The following is a 20,256-nucleotide window of genomic DNA, read 5'->3' on the forward strand; positions in this document are numbered from 1 at the left end:
AAAATATAATATGTTTGGAGAAAAATGTTTACAAATGTTTATTTTTATACAAGACACGTATTACAAAATGGTAAAACAGGAGAGTGTGCACGTCTTATAAATATGCATTATTAATAATTATATACTATTTACATTATATTATATTATGTACTTCTATATTTATATCTATGTATGCTTACAAGTGTGGCAGATCGACGACAATTTTTTGAAGATTTGTTATCTTGCCAGAAGAAATTGACCGGCCACCTAATACTTTAGGAATATCTGGACTTGTTTCGAGTTGTTGGGGCTCGTACGAGAAAATCGCTCGCCTTACAAGGTAAGATTGCTTAAATTAATAAGTTAATCAGGCTCGTCTTATAAAATTTGAAAATATACAGAAAACATTCGTGACGAGAACCGTATTTATCGTGCTCGCGCAACTGACAGCGCAAATTGCATTCGCCGTGCAGCCGCTGACTGTCGTTGACTATTTGCTCGAGACTTTTTACAACGTGACGATCGATACGACGACAATAATGACCAGGGTGAGCAGGTGGGTGTAGGAAACTGTGGAGGAGCCAGACTTGAACTTAAACTCGCTGCACGTGTCGTTCTTTTCCGGCAGCACCGTGAAATTCGGGAAGTTCTGAATATTTGCCGGCTTGAAAAATTAATAAAAAAGATTAATATACATAAATTTATATATATAAATTTGTGGTAAATAATATGACAATGATACGCTAACATAATTTATTCTTATACCTTAAAATTTAATTTGTATATAGGGAAATTATCCGACAATATACTTTTCTTAGAGGTGCACAATTATGAGCTTAAAGCTTATAATTAGAAACAGGGAATTGCATTGAGAGATCTTACCAGTGCTAATTGATCATCCCTCATTCTACAGAATGTCAAGTGTTTGCCGTGATAAAGATTAGCTTCTATCGTTCTCGTGAGCAAATCCTCCGCCCACGGCAAAGCCAGCATATGTTGGGTCAAAGTTCGACCTAAAAATTTAAGAAAATATTAAGGGAAAAACGTTCAAAGAAATATTCTCTTCAATTGCAAGAGATTTTATATTTATCAATGTTTTAATTATTTAGTTTTTACAACATTATACTTCTATCTATATATTGTACCTTTAAATTCCTCGGGTTCCTTAATGACGAGTCGCGTGAAGATGTTATCATCATCATTTTTTTCGGTGTGCTCTCTTATCGGCCTTAACGCAGACTTGTTAGCTTCTTTAACGACAGACTTATTAATCTCGGTCGATTTCATGGTCGAATGACCGGGAAGCTGTTGACTGATCAAAAGTGAAATTAAGTCAGAGCTAGAATTTTTTATAAACGAAAATTTAAATCAGGCGATAAGATGTGTGTGAGTGCGAATCTACATTTTTTTATTTAAAATTTTTTGAAATTCATCTTTCTTTTTTTCAACAAGAAATTAATCAAAGAAGATAAAAATTAATATCTCGTGAACTTAAAAAATTTACACAGATAATGCATGACATAAATTGAAGGATTTTCGTGTTAATTTCTTTTTTATGACAATTGATTTTGTAGAATCTTGAATATCCTAAAACTATTCTGCGCGAAGTAACTCACCCATTCATTAGGAACTTCGTCACGTTATCCATTGTCATGTTTTGGAAGCTGTTCACGCCGAGAGTCTTGAAGAACTCCATGACGGGCGTCATACTATAGCAACCGGCGAGTGGGGTTCTGGGATAATGCACGACGAATGCCAGGCACATCTCTTGGGTAGCCGCGTAGCCGCCTAAAGTCGGTTTCGTTCTGTCGAGAGTGCCGTAAATGCATTCCGCGACTAGCTCGTCGCCAGGCAGCACCTTCACCTCTTTCTCGAGGGTGTGAGACTGCTGGTAGTCGAAGTCGAAGTGATTGTCCTGGACTATCCTCGGCAGCTCTTTACCTTTTCGAATGTGCTTCAGGCTGAGACGTCGACCAGCCAAGTGCGAGTGTAGAACGACCGATACAATATTGATGCCATCCTCGGGAAACATCTGAAACAGAATTTGAGATCAGTTTTATTTCTTCTACACACATTCTATTTTATTGCACTTCACGCTTGCTAACAATCTAATATCGTATAATTACCGCGTTGGTGCAGTTCGGAGTGCAATATCCGGCGGTGGCGTATGCCTTTTGCTTCGGGGGCACCAGATGAAGGGGGCTCACCGCCACGCCGGTCACGAGAATGCCCGCTTCCTGAGGACGTAGCTCCGGCGTCAAGTGAAGTCTTATTCCGCTGCTGTCGTTCACCCTTTTCAAGGTTGGATTATTGTAATGAACTTCCAGCATATAATACGAGTTCTCGCCGTGTTCCGCGATAGGTATACCGACGTGCTCCGGCATCCATTCACCTGCACAACGATAGATGATTCTATTAAATCGGAATTTACTTGTAAAACGAAAAGAGATCTTCAAGTATCACTCTTTATTATCCAGAATTTTTCTTGCGATCCCCTTTAACGGGATTTAGATCAATTTCGTGAGCCTTATTTTGTCGTTCTGGACCTTCGCGGGAAATTTCATGCAGCTTCGCGAAGGAATCGATTATCCCGTGGCTCAGCAATCCGCCTGTACTTTGTAGATAATTTACCTTTACTGCCACGAGCCCAAGCGAGGACAGGTTGTAGACACGAATCCCATTCTGGCGGCATCGTCGAGGTGTAGCAACGAGCGCCGGCAATCCGTGCGTGTTCACCGAGGACTCTATCTGTCGATGCGCACGCGTACAAAATTATGTGATGGACCAGATCCTCGTTGGCCTTCTCCACGAGCGGTGTGTACTGAAACGTATAAATAATGCATGAACGCAAGACGCCTAAAATCGCTCCGCCTCGGATTAGGTGAACTTCGAAATTTGCGCGAGATCTCGAATCTCTTCAATTCGGCAAGATTACGCTCGTAAAGATTTGCAGGAAGTTGGGAGACTGTCGACATGAAAGATCTGGGTCGGCTACAGGAACTTCACGGTGGGATCCTGGGAACGATCGTGATCGTTTTTCCCGCGATCGTTCCTCCCATTGATAGTCTGCGAACGTTTCGGTGCGCGCAGTGACATCGTTCCGGGTCTCTTTTTTTTTATTCTAACGACGCATGCGTTTACCCCGCGCGACGTCCGGCATGAATGACCGTGATTCGTGAAGCACATACGAATAAGGCCCAGCCTTTGCATTCCATCATCGTATACCGGGACTTATTTTCAAGAAGTTTGCGTCTACTCGAGAAACCTGTTAGCTAGAATTTGCATCGCCTCGTGTACTTACCCCTATCATGTGGTGTTTCGTTTTCAGCTGGGAGGTGACCTTGAAGATCTTGCACCAGTAGATGGTATCCTTATTGTCCACCTCAAACTGTCGGACGGGAAGATCATTAAATCGTAATTCATTGAGACGCGCGCAAAATAAAGAAAACGGCGTTGGATTTAAGTTAAACTTGATCGTAAATTTAATTGTATTAATAAAGTAAAATTTTGCTCCATATTCATTTCATCCGTCTTTGTCTAACAATTTTGAGTAACTCTTTTGACTTTTCGTTAGGATAGCGTATAATATAATCTAAAACTGTTGTTACTTATTTGAATTTCTCGTTAAATAAGTGAAGATAAAAATATCGGAGAAAGAGGGTATCTTACCTGACTCAGCTTCACGTCCCAGTATCGTGCATCACGAATCTCTTGCGGTGGCGAATGTGCCGCAGCTGTTTTCAACCTCAAAGCCTTTCCGCCTCGTCTATTCCCGTGCCATCTCGGTGTGTTTAATTCGGGATCAGCATCGTGCAGGGCCCACAGTACTCTAACAGTATCGCCCTAAAATCACAGAAGCGAATTTCGCTAGTTGGAGCGTCGGCAATCATCGATATCGCGTCCCAAATATATTCTCGAATTTCTGTCTATTTTTTTAAATTTTATATTACTTCTGTAAATTATATACATATATATACATATATATGTATATGTATCAAAGTATTATAGTGGCGTGACTGCAATTAAAATCGAATACGTTGACCGCCGGAAGATTGTGCCACGGCAAAAGGGGACAGACGGCATGCTAAACGCCTAAATACCGCCGCGGGAATTCGAGACTGCGGGATCCTACGGCCTCTTAAAGCCCGCGGGGCCCCTGCCACCCCCCCCCCCCCAGGCATAAATCGAAAGAAGGTTCTCCGCGAATTCTACAGAGCCGCGGCGACGGTTATACAGTAAATCTTTCGGACAACGCTTCTTCTCCCTTTCTCTCTCTTTCTCTCTTTTTCAGACCCTTTTAAAGGACCCCCGTTTTGGCTGGCGAGATATGCACGGCAACGATTTTGCTTTCTTTGCACACATTTTAATTACAGAGTAGCGGATTAGAGGTCGGAAGGTAATTTCGGTGTTAGCGAGGCGCGATAAATTCCTGGCCCTCGCTGCGTTAATGCGCGCTTGCGAATCACCGTTGGCATCCGAGAATGACCCCTTTCAATTACGTATAATATTTGAGACCCCCGCAGGCCGCAGAGTCCATAAGATTTATTTTAGAGTCCGAAGTGACGCCCGAAATGCACCTTGCGGTGCCCGCTCACGGCAGGTCTTAATTTTAGGCAGTTGACCCAATCATCCGTTTCTACAATATTTCCTCTTTGCCTGTTTTTTCAATTTGAAACAATTGTTCAATTTAAAAATTTAGTGAAATTAGACTAATTTTACTAAATTTTACTAAATTAGATAGATAAATTTTACTTAATTAAAAACCTAATTTTACTAAATTTTTGATTGTTACTACAATCCGAGCTTGTCTTTTATATTGTTAGATTATTCAATTTGTTTGATTGTGAGATTATGCCTTAATTGATATCTTGCGAATCGCTCGAGAAGTGAAAGATCAGTTAAACCTGTACTTGCGCGTAGTCAGACTGTTAATACAATCATTATGAAATAATGTCTTCTTCTCACTTACCGTGAGTTCATGATCCTGAGGGTCGCATGTCTGCCACTTCCTGGAAAACGTGACGATGGTATGGGTCCCATTTTGCGAGCCGCTGAGCACTTGGACGTCCTGATATATGTCAGTTATCGGCGCAGCGTTCATCTCCTCGCTACCGTGCGAGTCCTGGAAAAGGGTGGGAGAGAGAGAGACGTTAGAAAATTGTCGAAGAAGGTTCAACGTACTCGTCGAAAACGAGGGTCTGGCGGGCCTCGAAACTTGCTCCCTCGCTATTGGACGGGAGATCGAGAGCTCTATCGGGTCAAGTAAACGCCAGGTGTTCGTATCCGCGCGACGAACTGGGACTTTAGGCCCTTCTACCTTCAACACAATTCGAGTCTCTACCATATCTTTACCTACTTTCTCTTTTACCTTTGCTTTAAGTAAAGTACGATGAACTTTCGTCATTCTTTGTTATGGCGCGGTTTTCATTCACGGGTTTAATGTCTGCCAACGTGACGCATCGTTACAATAAAGAGGATGTTGATGCTTTTCGTAAAATTATTTACGCTGCGATTATACGCGCAATCGGCGCGCGTATAAAAGATAATATATCTTTTTTTTAACAAACACGGAATCGATATTCTCGTAATAAAAAACGAGATTAAAATGTCAGTGATCCGGAATTAAAAATTATGAGTCACTAAAGAATTAATGTCAAGGATGCGAATTGAAATCTTATTTATTTGAATTCAATTTCAATAGAAACTCGACAGAGAAGCCATTTAGCGGCTGCTGCATTTAAGAAATTTTAAGCTGACGATGGATTATCCTGCATTAGATTTTTATTCTGATAAAGTCGGCCCTCGTTGGAACACGTTGAGAACTTTGCGAGATTACTGCGCGGTAGGTCGGGAACATCTTGCGCCCGATTGTTGTAATTTTATGAAGAACGAACGTGCGTGAAATAACGGGCCGATATTTCAGTGCCCGGCGATAAGGCGTTGCATTTGGAGAAGAAAAAGAGAGAGAAGAAGAAATGGATTTCCTAGCTGCCGTGTGGGGTAGTACACGCGCATAAGGGCGGCCTGCAGCCGCGGGCGTTTGGGTCCGTTGGGCTCCGGTTACGGTGAAGCGCTCCGCTGTGACGTTCGTACGTGCGGGACGCGCGGTGGTGCTGCTGAAGGGAAGTCCCCTTCCTGCACGTAATGAATCCGAATAATTGCCGGAGAGCGTCGTCATGCCCGGTGGAGTACTACGCGCCTCGTAACGAGCACGTGCAGAAAGGAAACGATAATAGGCGCGTCTCTCTTTTTTTCTCTCCCTCTCTCAAAATGCTACGAGAAACCGGTGGAAAATGCGAGGCGGGAGAGGCAGGCGCGAGAGGGCAGATGCTCGTTAACGCGTAAAATGATTTACAAAGTGTTCGTGTCTTTGCGAAGGCCCGTTTCGAAATTACACACTCTCTCACCCTGCCGTAGAATTGCTCTCGTGCCGCTGACTTTTATTACGGCGCGTCGTACTTTTTTCGTGAATAACTTTGTCTCTTTGTTTAATTTTCGAATATCATCGAAAATATGTGAGTCCGATAAATAAATCAAATGTAATTTAACAATACAATTTTAAAGTTGAGAAAAGAAATAACAGTTTTTATTTATATGCCGTTAATTATTTTTAGCATATAGCAATAAAAAAAGTGAAATTTTATTTTTAAAAGACTATATATATATATATATATGTATAAATCTAGTAGAGAGAAAGAGAGAGATTAAAATTAAGAATTGTGCTTTTTAAAGACCGGGATTATACTGATGACCTCACTGCAGAGGACGATTTTTGATGTTCAAATGAAGATAAGCGGGTTTTAATTACAATCAGTTCGCGAGGAACAACCCGACCGGGTATCATAATGATACGCGTGCATAAATCTTCCCGGAAGGCTGCGAGAATCTTTTTTTTTTATCTCGATCGTAGCGGTGGAGTCGCGTCGCTATTTCGTGTGGGGTTCAAGTGCGTTCTCACGAAGTTCGCGAGACGGTTTTCTCATGGCGTCCGGATATTCTCATCGCCATCGGGTTAATTAGTGCGGCCCTCGCGTTGTTCGGCGATTAAAAAGGTCTGAGAGCGTCCTAAGAACGCTTGCTAATTTATTCCGCCGTTATCCAAAATTTGATATGCCACAACGAAAAATATTCGTCCTCCAAGCTGTGAGGCTCTCGCGCTAATCATAATTCGCTTTCATTCCCCTCAATCCCTTTTATTTTGTGAGATTTTATATCAATTAGTCGAAGGTTTAATTTACAGTATCGTTATCGCCTTTCACGCGGCTGACGGTGAATGCGGATCCATTTTACTTTAATGTATGCTCGTCGCTATCGGATCTCCTTTCAGCATTCGCGCGAACAAACTATCTCGCCGCAAGATTGAACCGTAAACGGACAAATATTCCGTTCCGTCCGCGCGTTATCTCCGGGCGCTAATTTATCGGCGAACAAATTCAAAACACGTTCGGGCGGTTCGCGCGAGCAACCGGTGGAGTGTCGCGACTAGGAAAAGCGATTTGATAAAAGAGCTAGAAAGAGTGGGAAACACGCTCTTGATTCCCACGCTGGATTATCGCTACTCCGTCGCGCCGCCGGGGCGAGAAATATCACAAAGTGGCTCGAACGTTAGACGAAAGTATTATGCAAACGATCCGGCGAGCCGGCTCACGCGCCGGCACCTGATTTTCTGCGACTGTGAGTCACGAAGTCTGACAACGAGGAAGTCGCCTCCTGCGTCCTCGAAATGTTTTAGAAAACGAGTTTGCTCGACCGGCGGGATAACGAATGCGCCGCTTGATGGTGTCGTTACCGTAATCCTGGCGCGAATAATCGCGCACGATATACCCAGACGAGGGACGGATGTTTATGGCTCGTTAGCTCCCTCGAATCGACGACTCATCGACGCGAGCGAGGAGAAGGAAAAAAGAGGGATGCAGATTGCAGTTTAGATGGTCAAGATTTAAGCCATCGAGAAGCGTCTTTGATGCGCCGGAAAGAAGGCACGCACGACTGAAAGGCGGAAAATTAATTCGGCGGATGTGACGTCACGGATCGGCGACCGCTTCCTGCGACGGTCCCTTGAGAGGCTTCTCCGTTCACATCACTCGCGCGTTCTTCTCGTGAGGCGTGTTCCTCGGGATAAGGGGAAAGATACGGATCCTTGAGCGATAACATGGATCTCTTCTTCACGAGAGACATTTCATGAGAAGTGTCTCAGAGACATTCCTTCTCACCGCGCAACAACCAGCACGTATCCAATTGATTTTTTTTATTTATTTGTCGCAATGCGAGATTAGGTATTTCCGCGGCGTGAAAGCGATGTAAAGGGATAAGGATTATCCCTGTGAAAATTTCTAAATTGTAAAAAGATACATTTCGAATCGTTACGGCCTGTCAGATCGTCTGTAAGTTACTCATATCAGGATTAAGATCAGAATTAAGATCGCTCGTCAAAGATCTCGAACGATGGTCGAATAAGGTATTAAAAAAAAAACAGGATTTTATGGGACGCGTTCCTTCTGCGGATTCATCCTGCACGCCTCGAAGAAATGCCGACTTTTAGAGGACGCGCACTCGGGACCGAAATCCCGATTGCAAGCGTTTCTTGAAATGTTTTTCCACGCGGCAAATGGATGCAACGGGATGCGTGTTCACAAAAAAGGGAAACCCTGCCCTGTGCCGCGCTTTATGCCCACGCTACAAACATGGTTCCCATGGACCCCGTGGTCCTGGCGAGAAAAAGGAAGGAATTTCTCCGAAGAGGCGCCACTAGGAGAAGGATGCTTGCCAGGTGTTTTGGTAGTGGCCACTCTTCTTCGCCCTTCTCTCTCTCTCTCTCTCTCTCTCTCTCTCTTTCTTCCTCTTGCACTTGTACGTACATGCGTATATGTGTGTGCGTGTGTGCATTTGGGTCACCTTCCCCTAGCCCCTCTCTTACTCTCTCTTTCTCTCTCTTGCACAAGAGGAGTCCTGTTTTGCTCGGCTCGCTCTTCTCTACATCTTCCTCCTTCTCGTCCCTTCGTTCTCGAACCCTCGGTGAAACCAACCGCACTTTCCGTTTCTCTCTCCCTTTCTCTCCTTCGCATACATTCGGCTTCTTTCCCTCTTCTTCTCACAGTCGAATCTCCTTTTTACCACCTGGCAGAACAGCAGCTGGTAGCGACGACCAGCTCCTCCTCAGGCGGGAATAAAGGGGCTCTCTGTGTCCTTCGGGAATTTCGCGAGGAATCGGCGTGGCGTCGCGACAAATTTCGCGCGAATCACTCATAGATATATTGTGATAGACCACAGATACAGCTTAATTTTATCATCGTGAAAATGAAATGGATAAACCCATTTGACTTTTTAATAAAATGTATTTATATTATAAAATTTGTATTATAAAAAAATTAATTTATCTAGATAAAAAATCATGCTGACTTCTTATTATACACGTTAAAAATTTTAATGTGTCAATTTAATCTTCTTTCATATATGCGAAAGCAAAAAAATCTATGGCAAGTTTCGAAAAAGAGAAATCTTGACTGAAAAACTGGCATCTTTTATAACACAGGAAACTATAAACTCTTTAATAAAGTATTTATACTTTTCTCGTCATTTGAATCTCGTCTTCAAGAGAATAGTTTTTTTAGGATGTCTCGGCGACTTCTGAACTGCAGACTTTTACTTCGTCCTTTTTTCAGAACGAAATTATTATTACCTTTTAGTCGCGATTCCAGCTTCGTTCTCACGTGTCGCGATCCCGGCGTCGGAAGCGCTCGCACGCGGTTACGCACAATTACGAGCGGCGAGTCGTTAAGGTTCATCGTAGCCGGTTTTACGAGCGGTTACGCGGAATAATAATCAACGAATTAAAATGCGGTGGAAACCTCTCCCGTCGCGTCGTGCGGCGGGGGCGCCCGCCCGGCCACATTCGAGGGTGTATGCGTCCTCCGCAATTTACTCGACCTGTTTAACGATTCCCGCGTTTAATGCTTTAATCGCACGTGGAATTTCTGCCCTTACCCGTCATATCGATCGATGTAAAGATTCGTGTAAGAGATATTTCGTTTGAAACACGCTATTAACGGCCGAATTGAAGTTCTGCGTTTGGGATTGTATACATACGTTTCTTGTCTATAATTATTTTGCAAATCAAATTGACGCGTCGCGTTGGAAGTGAAAATTAGACCGATTATTAAAAAATCGTTAATATTTTATATTAAAAAAATTCAATAAAATCATAAACTGTTAAAGAATGTTGGTTCTTACACAAAGCGTTGTTTAAATAAGAATCGAGATCTCCCCCTTAATTTCTTGCGAATATAACATAGAGTTGCTATAAGCTGTGGTCTTTCGGGATCTCAAAACAGTCGCTCGTCAAAACTAGACGCGTCTCGTTGGAATACGTGAGTGCTTCTGCGAACCAGTTTCGCGGTGGTTCGGCTGCTAACAGCGCTAATTTGCTCTTCTTTTCTGAGCTGAGTTGTTTTTGGGCCCAGCGGGCAAGTCAAGACACGAAAAAGGAGAGCCCTGTAACTCTCATCGCGCTGCTACATATTACGGATAACTGGTACGGTCGAAAAAAACGTGGCGAAAGCAAGGAGAGAGAGAGAGAGAGAGCCAGAAAAAAATTTCTGTTCTTGTACAGAACATTGACTCCAGAATCGTCCAGATTCTAACCATTTTTCTTCTGGTTCTTGTAATTTGTGAGAGTAACAAATGAGAGATTCCACGATCCTCCAGGCGCTCGTTCTTTTCCCTATCAGTTTTTATCAGTTGGATTCAATGGAGGGACAGGAATCTCGGAGTATCGTAAAGATTATCGTTCCAAGTGTGCCGAGAATTTTGAGCTGGAGGAATTATCGCTAGATTTACATCGATCTCTTCAAACAGTCAAACATTGATTATGATCGTGGAACGTTTTCTTGATAATCTCAAACAGCCCGCGATCAGTGAATGTCACCGCGCGCGTCAACGTTACAATTACGAGTTTTTTTAATTAATATTCCTGGTATCGCTGCGAGATCCGCGGATTCTTCAAGGGAATCCGTCAACAGCCGATTGTTACGGCTGGTAACTTGTAAAGCTAGCCGCGGCCCTCGCGAAAAACCGAGGCTCTCGGATTACGAGGGGAGGGAAACGGAATGGCGATCGCGCGGGTATTCCTCGCGCCGGTAAGAAACGAACGGATGATTCAGGTACGTAGTCGAAGGGTGGTTCACCAAGACTGGACAAATGGCGCGTATAGCGGACGGTATTTCATTTGGCCCGGGTGGACCGGTTCCACGACGCGAGAACCGTAAATCATACGTTGGATTACGTCGGCCCCGACGCACGGGAATGCTAATGAGCGCCTCTCTCGCTCTTCGTTTATCAATAATACAGAAATCTCTTTACCGTATCGAGTATCCGCCTGGGTTAACTTCACAATCGATATTTTTTCCGTTCGACATTCCCTTCTCTGGATACTCCTTTTTTTTCTTCTTTATATTCGGGTTAAGAAAATACGAGAAGTTTCGGTGTGACGAAGCTCTCGCTACTTCTTAAACTTTTATAATTTCACTCTTTAAAAAAAAAAGATTAGTTTTAGACGTTTACGAGATCATCGAAAGTGCGAGTGTTAAAAAGGATAAACTCGAGGAAGCTTATTACGAGAAGAATGACCCACTAAGCTCGCGCCACGCCGAGTATACGAGATGAATCTTAATCCATGAAATATTCCTCCCGGTCGACTGAAATCCCTTTTCATCTTTTTCTCATAGCGAGGAGCGACGCGCGGTGTGTATTATAGCGCGCGGAACGGAGATAAAGCGATATAAAAACCGACTACGATGAGCTGAAGCCAACGACGGCGAAAAAGCGAGGAGAGAAGGAGCGACGATTAGCGCGAAGACGCGCGGAGGAGATAGACAAATTTTCTGGCGAATTCCCACTCTCCTCTTCTTCAGCTCGGGGAGAAGATGAACCGTATCGTGTACCGGTCGCAGGCGGGTTAAACGACACCTCGTTGACGCGTCCAGCCGCACGGCTCTCGGCAGCGCGATAAAGTCGAGCGGCTTGCCTGACCCACCTCCGGGGCATTTGGAGATATATATACATAAATTGCACAGCCTCCGTTCCATCTACCGCTCCTTCCACACATCCGCACCTTTCCCGCGCGCCGCTAATCGCGCTATTAATACACGCTACCGGCGCGACGGAATTTTTATTGCACCCTCGGGGCGAGCTACCACATGTCCGCGATTGTCTCTGGCTGCAGTTAAAAATGATTTCTCAACTTTTTTGCTCCTTTCTACGGATCCTTAATTCGAAGCGATACATTATTAATTTTTATCTCATTGTAATGACGTTAATTAGCAACAATCAATTGCACGAGCCGCTTCGTATTATTGGATTAACTGCGGCCAACACTTATTTTTCGCTTTTTTTATTTCTGCATAATCATCCTTAAACGCGACGCGATAACCATTGATCACCGGCTATCCGGCTATCATCCAAGATGCATTAAGGATTTTATTCTTGCGTTTCTTCGGCATGTACGCCGCGCTTTGTCAGAAGATAGCGGCCGAGTATCTTTGCGCGCGGGAAGGGGGAGGCGGGCACGACGACGCAAAGAGGGATTGGAAAAGGACGAAAACGTGTTAGCCGGTGGTAGAAAACGAAGAAGAGGAATCGTCCAGGATAATGAGAAAAAAATCGCGGCGAAATCGGGTAGGTGGAGGAAGTGCAGGATGAGGTGGGAAGGGAGGGAGGAGGTGTGCCCCGTCCATGCACCGTTGCGCTCGGACTGTCCGACTGTCCGTCCCGTATACGTCCTGGACGAAGCCGTCGGCCCCTGGGACCAAAGGGATGGACGGATCGCAGATTACGTGCATTTTAGATTCACTCGTATGCGGTGCGCAGCGACTCGTATTTCCCGGCGCGGTAATAAATTACGATCGCAATCGTCGTATACGCGCACGCATTGTCGGTCACGCTGGACGACGACGACGACGACGGCCGCGGAGGCAAGCCGTCTTTAAAAGCCTCTCTCTGTGTCGCTGGCTGCCGATGAGGAGGCCTCCATTCATTCCTGCAGGCCCAGCCGGCGAGACTCTACTCCGCGCGTCGTCGCGAATTAATGAGGATTAATTAATTATCCGGCACGATCATCTCGACCTTGGCAGGTCATTCTCAACCGGGACATTCTTGATTGAACGAAGGATTCAACAATGTATTTTTATTTTATGATTTATGTATATAATTTGATTTTATTTAATCTCTCATCTCTCTCTTTCTCTTTCTCTCAATCAAGCGTATACTCTCGCTTTTAATCGGCAGAACCCATTATGAGATCCCGAGTACTTCGAGCGATGTTCGGGATCTTTGTAGGATATTGCATACGCATACAACATCGCCGGCTCGTTCATCGGGTCCAGGACCATCGTTTCGTCCTTCTCGGCAGCGATGCTCAAAGATTCACACACGGCCCCCCCGCCGACGATGTCTGGAGGCCTTGACTGGGCCCCACGGACCTAACGCCGAGCCCGGCGTACCCAGCGGGCCCTCACCTCGCCCTCTCGCCGCCGATCTTCACACACGACCACACTCGGCCACGCGAATTCACGTACGCAGCCCTTATATCCACACACCGCGTGCGTGTATATCCATCGCCGCCGGCGCGTCCAGCCACCTTCGGATCGTAAGTGCATCACTCGTCAGTGCAACAGGTACGCGCGTACAGCGATATTTGTCAAACGCGGTTATAGGGCATCTCGTATGTATCTGTGTGTGTACTGGCAAATAACAAATTGTCGCCTCGACGGGGGGCCGCTCCGCGATTATAAAACTTGCGATTAAAAATCTTCTCCGTTTCGAAAATGCCGTTTCCCGCAAGCAAGATTGTCGATTGGCGATTATTACACCATGCTATTTTAAACATTAATAATTTTACATATGTATATAATAATTTGTAAATTTATTGTAAATAATAAAGATCACATCTAAAAAAAGATTGTATGTAGATTAATTTCTTAGATTTAAGTTTAGTGATAGGAATCAGTACCCTATTATTAATTACTAAATTTGATACGAGCGAAGAGAGCTCGATAGTAACGGTTTCCAACGAGTGTTTCTATTAATTTACACGGTGACGAATTATCGCCGCAGCAAGCAGCATTCCCCGTTGATGAGGTATCTAAAGTCCAGTCTTGATTCCGTTGCATCGAGAGATTTACAATTCATCAAGGTAAGAAGGGCACGAGGGTAGATCGATCGTATACGCCGAAGGAACGCGCAGTGAGAGGCCACCGGTCGGACGTAAATTTATCACGACGTTATCTCGCCCGTTGTGGAGCCACATTCGTTAATTTTATCCCGACCTCTCTTCTTTCTCTCTATCTATCTATCTATCTTTCTCTCTCGGGTCCGTTTGTTCCCTCCTCCACCCTCCCTCGTCCTGCCTCAACGCACCTTCTGTTCACCCTTCTCCAACCCTCTTGTCGCCGGGACGAGGATCAGGTAAAAACTACTCGAAACCGAAGGCGGTGAAAATGCGTTCCACTCGCCGACACCGAATTTCACTTCAGGAAAAAAATTTAAGACTCACTCTATCATATTGCGTGACTCTCGTTTTAATCTTTCCTCTCTGGCTGGAGCGATAGACGAAAATTAAATCCAAAGGAATATTTTTGCAAAGGGAAATCTGCGTTGCTTTGCAATCTGAACGATCCTTCGATAGATACCCCTAAGTAAGTGAAATCAATTCGTCTTGCGGCGTAGAAAAAAAGAAGGGAAAGAAAATATTGTTACAAAGTCGAAGTCGAGTACAAGAAGCCGCTGCCGAGTATAATAGATGCCGCACGTTTTCAGCCTCCGTGTTAAACGGAGAGGACGTGTCCAGCTCACGGGAGAAATTCCTCACGCGGCGATACGGCGCGGTCGAGCGCGTCGTCAGGCGTAATGGATATAAATTTAATTAAGATTAGGATTTCGGGGAAGAGCAAGGGTCCGGGCCAAAGCAGGTTTTAAGGCCTGGAACTCCGTCGTAAGGAACTTCGGTTTCCTTCGCTGGCTTTCTAGTACCTGATCGTCAATTAAAACATCTCTCGTGCTGCCGTTCGGAAACTTTAATTGTCAAGTCAATTATTACTCCGCGTTGTATAATAATGATATATACACGTTATTCGTTTTTTAGCGATCAGTTTTGTTACTTAAGCGAACCTATAATTTCTTCTCGTCGCGGGTCTTCCGTCATACGCATTCTGAGAGTATATATTTAAGGGACCCGGCGTGGCCGGTGCACCTGGGACGACAACGAAAACGGCTTCATCGGCCACGACGTTGCGTTAATTAACGCTTCTCATTAATACGGATCAGTTATGCGAGCGGACTTCCCCCTTCGAAAGCGATTCCGTCGCTCGAAGCGGAGAAATGCGGCTCGGGGGGGTGGCGGGGAATACTCGCGATAGTTCTTTTGTTCTCTCTCCCTCTATCTATCTATCTATCTATCTCTCTCTTCCTCTGGAGTCCCTTTCTCCTCCGCAGGTCCTTCAAGATGCTGCCTCGACCTCCCTTTCTGCTGCAACCGCCTTCTTAATCTTCCTTTAATTCCCCGGCTTTCGCGTTTCTTTAGCTCCTTTTTCCACCTTTCGTTTCCTTTCGTTTCATCTCTTCGTTGCGCCTCTCCACTACCTCCTCTTCTCCGTCTTCCTCCTTCTCTCCTCGTCCTCCGCTTTGTTGTCGCCCCCTTTTTGTACTATCTCCAGCGGTCTTTCGCCGGCTCCCTTCGCCGGAGAGAGATACGCGCCGACAGGTTTCGAACTGTCTCGGATCTCTCGTGAGGGGCAGCTTCGGCGCGAAATCGAGTCGGAGGAGTCAGTTTCTTCGTCGTGTGCTTTTCCTCACGCTCGAACATTTCATGAGTCATCAGCAGAGATAGAGAAACTGAGATCTGATTCTCACACTTAACTGTTAAATTGTACTTAACTCTTTATGTCATTAAAAGTTTCAGAGATTCTTTTGCATATCTAAGTAAATCAATTATTACATATCTTTGATTAAAAATATATCCTTGCAAGTGATTACGTGTTAAGAACTTCCTTAATCGTTGTTTAATTCGCTAATTCCGAAGTATCTTGCAATGCACATTTTCTGTACTTTTATTTCACTGTCTATCTTTGTAACGATCCTGAAAGTATTCTGCGCATTAATTCTATCATTGAAGTGACACAGAGAGAACTGGATGTTTTGCAAAAAAAAAAAATGCGTCGAGCAAGAAGCTGCATTGATTCCACGCGATCGTACGCGCCGATCGCAATACGCAATCGATAAACAAGATAAGAGCAAAACGAGTTCTTCCCACACGGTTGAGCGACGACGATAGTCCGTCTACTTATAGAGCGCGATCGCTTTATTAATCCTTGCCCGCGTTCTCATACCGATGGAAATCTTTTTCTGCGCGACGACCGCGTTAAATTTTATCGCGTCGCAGTCGTGTGAAAATAATTTGCCGCCTGTGAATAATCAAGGAAAGGAAAATCCCTCGAAGAGATTGCTAAATTAAATTCGTTCAGTTTTAAATTAATTATCGAAAGGACCATTGTGTCCCGAGGAAATCAATTATCGAGAGAGAAATCGCATTAGAAAGATCAGTATTGTGAGTAACGTTAAGTTGATGTATGCATAATGTTGAAAACCACAAATCCCTGTTTCGTTATCTAATTTCATTAAGACGATAGATTATGTAAGAAACCACAAGAGCTCGATAATATAGACGTATAATTCGACTTGGCCAGCGGGTCGAAGTTATGCAGCCTCGATACTTTTTTGTAGACAGGATCCTGGACACCTTTTCGGGCATCGAGATTTATCGATCGGATCGCGCACGCCCCCCTTCGGGTCCTTTTTCTATAGATCAACGATTATCGAGGACATCGGGACAGAATCTCGTCTGGAAACCAAACTTACCAGTAGATTGACAATGCCGGTGTGATCGTCCACCCAAACGAGCAGGATGTCGGCGCCTTTCATGTTAGTCTTCTCGTTGAAACCGATGCCGACGTAGCCCAGGGTTTTGGCGGTTATCCTGAAGATCACCTCCTCCTCGTCCGAAGGATCCCACTCGAGGATTACATCACCGTTCTCGTCCAGCTTCTCGTATCTGGTGAACTTTATGAATGACCGTTTGACGTCGTTAGATATGCCTTCGTTAACTCCGTGGTTCGCGCTTCTCCTGGACCTCGTCGCCGCCTCGTCCTTGACGTGGCTCTTCTTGTTCGGTTTCTCCGGAAAGTACTTCTTTGGCACCCGGCTATTCCGAGACTTCGGCGACCTCTTGAAGCTCGTACTGACAAACGGCTTCGGATTGATCTGCTCGTTCTCGCTGATTATCTCGAACTGCGTGTTATCTTTACCCTCCGTTTCTTCGGCGTCCCAGTTTTCCTCCGGGAATCCTTCCTCGGACACCAGAATCTCGACAGGCAACTCCTCGACGTTGGTCTGATTCTCCACGATTGTCACCTCACTCTCCCATGTTCCCTCCCATACCTCAGTTATCGGATCCTGCGGGACATTCGACTGCGAATTTTCAGCAGCGTCTTCGGGAACTATCGACGTATTTTCGAAGTATTTCGAGAATATTTCATGCTGATCAGGATCCAGGTTCTTTTCCAGTTCGTTCGGATGGTCCAGAGCGTCATTCCCGTAAGAAATAATCTTACTCTCAGGCTTCCACTGCTTCAACCAATTCTCATCGACGTCCAGCCGCTGCTTCTTGAAGTTACCAATCTTGAGCAGCGGTTCGCCCTCCTCGAGGCTCCTCTTTATTCTTCTAGTAACAGGATCCATGGGATGCCGTTTACTGCTGTACCGCATCGTCCTCATGGTCTCGTCCATGTGCTGGACGTAAAGATCCAGCAGATCGCACTTGACGATCCAGCACGCAACCAACGTCACAATCACCCTGAGTAGCAACATTTTCATCTGCTTCCTTTCTACCTTTTTGATCCTTCATACGATCATCAAGCGAATTCTACTGTTTGCTTCACCAGGGCCATGAATTTGTCTCTTTTTTAAATTTATTTTATCGAATACAGTTGGATATACAGCCAACGAAGTTAATCTATCATTATTATTTTTTTAACCGCTGCACTTAAATTTAACCGCAATTACCCATAAATACTCTTGATTATTAATTACAGATGCCGTTTCTAAAAAGAAATATTTTTAATTTCTTATCACAGATGATTTTCTAATCGAAGATCACTTGAGAAGTTAATTTTGATCAAAAATACCGAAGTGAATCAATTGTATCTGTGTATGCAATAAAAATCCAGACGACTTGAGCTGAGTTAAGGGCTAGTTTCTTTCACGATTTTTCGTTAATCCAATTTTCGACACACCGGACTCGAGAACGGTCTTCCAGACATGCTGCGCGCACGACAGTTGTGCCGGGACTAATTTAAACACGCGGGCTGCTGCGCTGCCCCTGCAGATGCTCGCAGCTGCTTACCTACGGTCCCCTTCCTTCGGGGCCCCGGTACAGGGACGTATTGACTGTCCACGGCTCAGTGGACTTGCCATTAAATTCCACAAAAATAGAATTCTTCCACTGAATATATTTCCCGCTTCTCCAAAATAAAATCGAATGTGTAACAAAATTTTTTCTTCGTCGGAAAAAGCGACGCGAAGTTAAAATTGAGAAAAATCCAACGATTTAGATGCGATTTCTGTATCTAACTTAACTGATCTTTAAATGAACGGCGGGGAAATGTAAATTATGACTTTGCTCCGGAATGAGTTATTTATTTAAATAACGCATTCGTATTTTTCCTCCCGACGTCTGGAGAGGATTGCCGCTGATATCTCATTTGCCGCTCATTCAGTTTTTTGCGTCGCTCGCCAAGGATCAATTCGCGTTTTTGCGCCCGACTTAGTTACGTGCGGCTAATAAGTAATCGCGGCGTTCACTTAGCTCCGCGACTCGCATAATTTCGCCGAGGATATGTACTCGGTTAGAACATGCACGGGTTCTGGGAGGGGGTGCGAGGGTAAATTGTTGTGGCAATACGAAATCACAGTGATCGCGCGATGTAAGGTAAAAAAAAAAGGATCCATCCTCCTCGCGTCTACGCTCGCTCGCTCTGATCCTTTGGGCGCAATAATTGCACACGACTCGCATGTACGATTATCCACCGCTGCGGTTCGCCCGCGCGCCTCACGTGAACGTTCGACGAGGGGCGAAAGAGGGATCCTGCAGGTTGTGGTGCTTCCTGCGGAAACGTCCCTCCCTTCTTCTTTTCTTCTCGTTTTTTGTAACCGGAGACTCACACATGTGAGACGGCGATGCTGACGCGATGGCGGTCTTCCCTTTCCAGAAAGGGACACGGGGATGTAAAACTAACTACGGCATATGCGAACCCTTTGGCACGCGCCCTTCTGCCCCCTACTCTCCCTATAGTGGTTCTCATGTCGACCCTCAGTCTTCCGGTCGGGCAGTGCCTCGCAGCTACGACGCAAATACCGTATAAACGGCCCGTTATTTTTTTTTATTTCATTAATAAATTATTTGTCATTTATATATATCTTCAAGTTAATAAAAATAAATCATAGTTGAGTCAAATCATTCGTGAAATGTGCTACGTCCATTTGCCAAGGCACGCTTTATAGAATATCAATATACTTGGTTCATACCGATATCGTCGATATCGTCGAAGCGGATCCGGCGCTTAATCGTGCGAATCCCATCCGGTCGGCGGTCGACATATTTCGCTTAAGCATCCGCACGTGTTCAGAAGCCAACTGTATCGAGTTACTTCCTGCGACTGACATTGAAACACTATACTTCACGCGTGAGAGTGGTGGTTACCGATTCTCATTCTTTATGAACGGGATTGGATATCGATCGATACGAAAATGTGAAACAGGGAATGACTCGCGAGACTTGCTTGAATCAGCAGATTTAGTATAAAACTTTGTAAAAAGTTCGATAAAAATTGAGAATATAAGACTGCATATTTTTGAAGAAATTTTAAGATAAAATTTGATATGATCAGCTGATTGATAAAGGTTTTTGAAAATTTAATTGCAAACATCATACAAAAATTCAAAAATTTATGTCGATCATCGAAAATTCTCTCGAAAATGTCTCGACAAAATGACCTTAGATGGAGAATATTTTTGCATTTAAAACCCATTTATTTTTACAGGCGATACCAAGTTATCTCCGTTGACACGTATTGACTTCGTATTACGATATCGATGCGTCCCTCGTCATCCGAGTCAATTCCCGCCGACGGGATTAATTGGCTTCACCGAAACTAGTTTGGCCGGAAGGAT

At 44.6% G+C, this 20,256-nt stretch overlaps 1 protein-coding gene across 1 annotated transcript; it reads right to left on the reverse strand.

The window, feature by feature from the left end:
• Positions 1-13: 13 nt before the first annotated feature.
• Positions 14-18,370, reverse strand: LOC105458385 (MOXD1 homolog 1). The gene is made up of 10 exons (XM_011703652.1): positions 16,888-18,370; positions 4,949-5,101; positions 3,649-3,822; positions 3,281-3,367; positions 2,611-2,800; positions 2,106-2,371; positions 1,596-2,011; positions 1,125-1,291; positions 862-992; positions 14-643 (listed from the first exon to the last, which is right to left on the reverse strand). Exons 1-10 carry the CDS (start codon positions 17,899-17,901, stop codon positions 488-490), a joined length of 2,754 nt encoding a protein of 917 aa, XP_011701954.1. The 5' UTR covers positions 17,902-18,370; the 3' UTR covers positions 14-487.
• Positions 18,371-20,256: the final 1,886 nt, after the last annotated feature.

Source organism: Wasmannia auropunctata, unplaced genomic scaffold (assembly GCF_000956235.1).
Source record: "Wasmannia auropunctata unplaced genomic scaffold, wasmannia.A_1.0 LD334538.1, whole genome shotgun sequence".
In the NCBI taxonomy this organism is placed as follows: Eukaryota; Metazoa; Arthropoda; class Insecta; order Hymenoptera; family Formicidae; genus Wasmannia; species Wasmannia auropunctata.

Excerpts from the sequence above, each read along its gene's own strand:
- LOC105458385 (XM_011703652.1), bottom strand. The coding sequence starts at position 17,901 with ATGAAAATGTTGCTACTCAGGGTGATTGTGACGTTGGTTGCGTGCTGG. Across the intron at positions 3,823-4,948 it reads CTCAGGATCATGAACTCACG|GGCGATACTGTTAGAGTACT; the intron begins GTAAGTGAGAAG and ends CTGTGATTTTAG. Across the intron at positions 2,012-2,105 it reads CTCCGAACTGCACCAACGCG|ATGTTTCCCGAGGATGGCAT; the intron begins GTAATTATACGA and ends ATTCTGTTTCAG.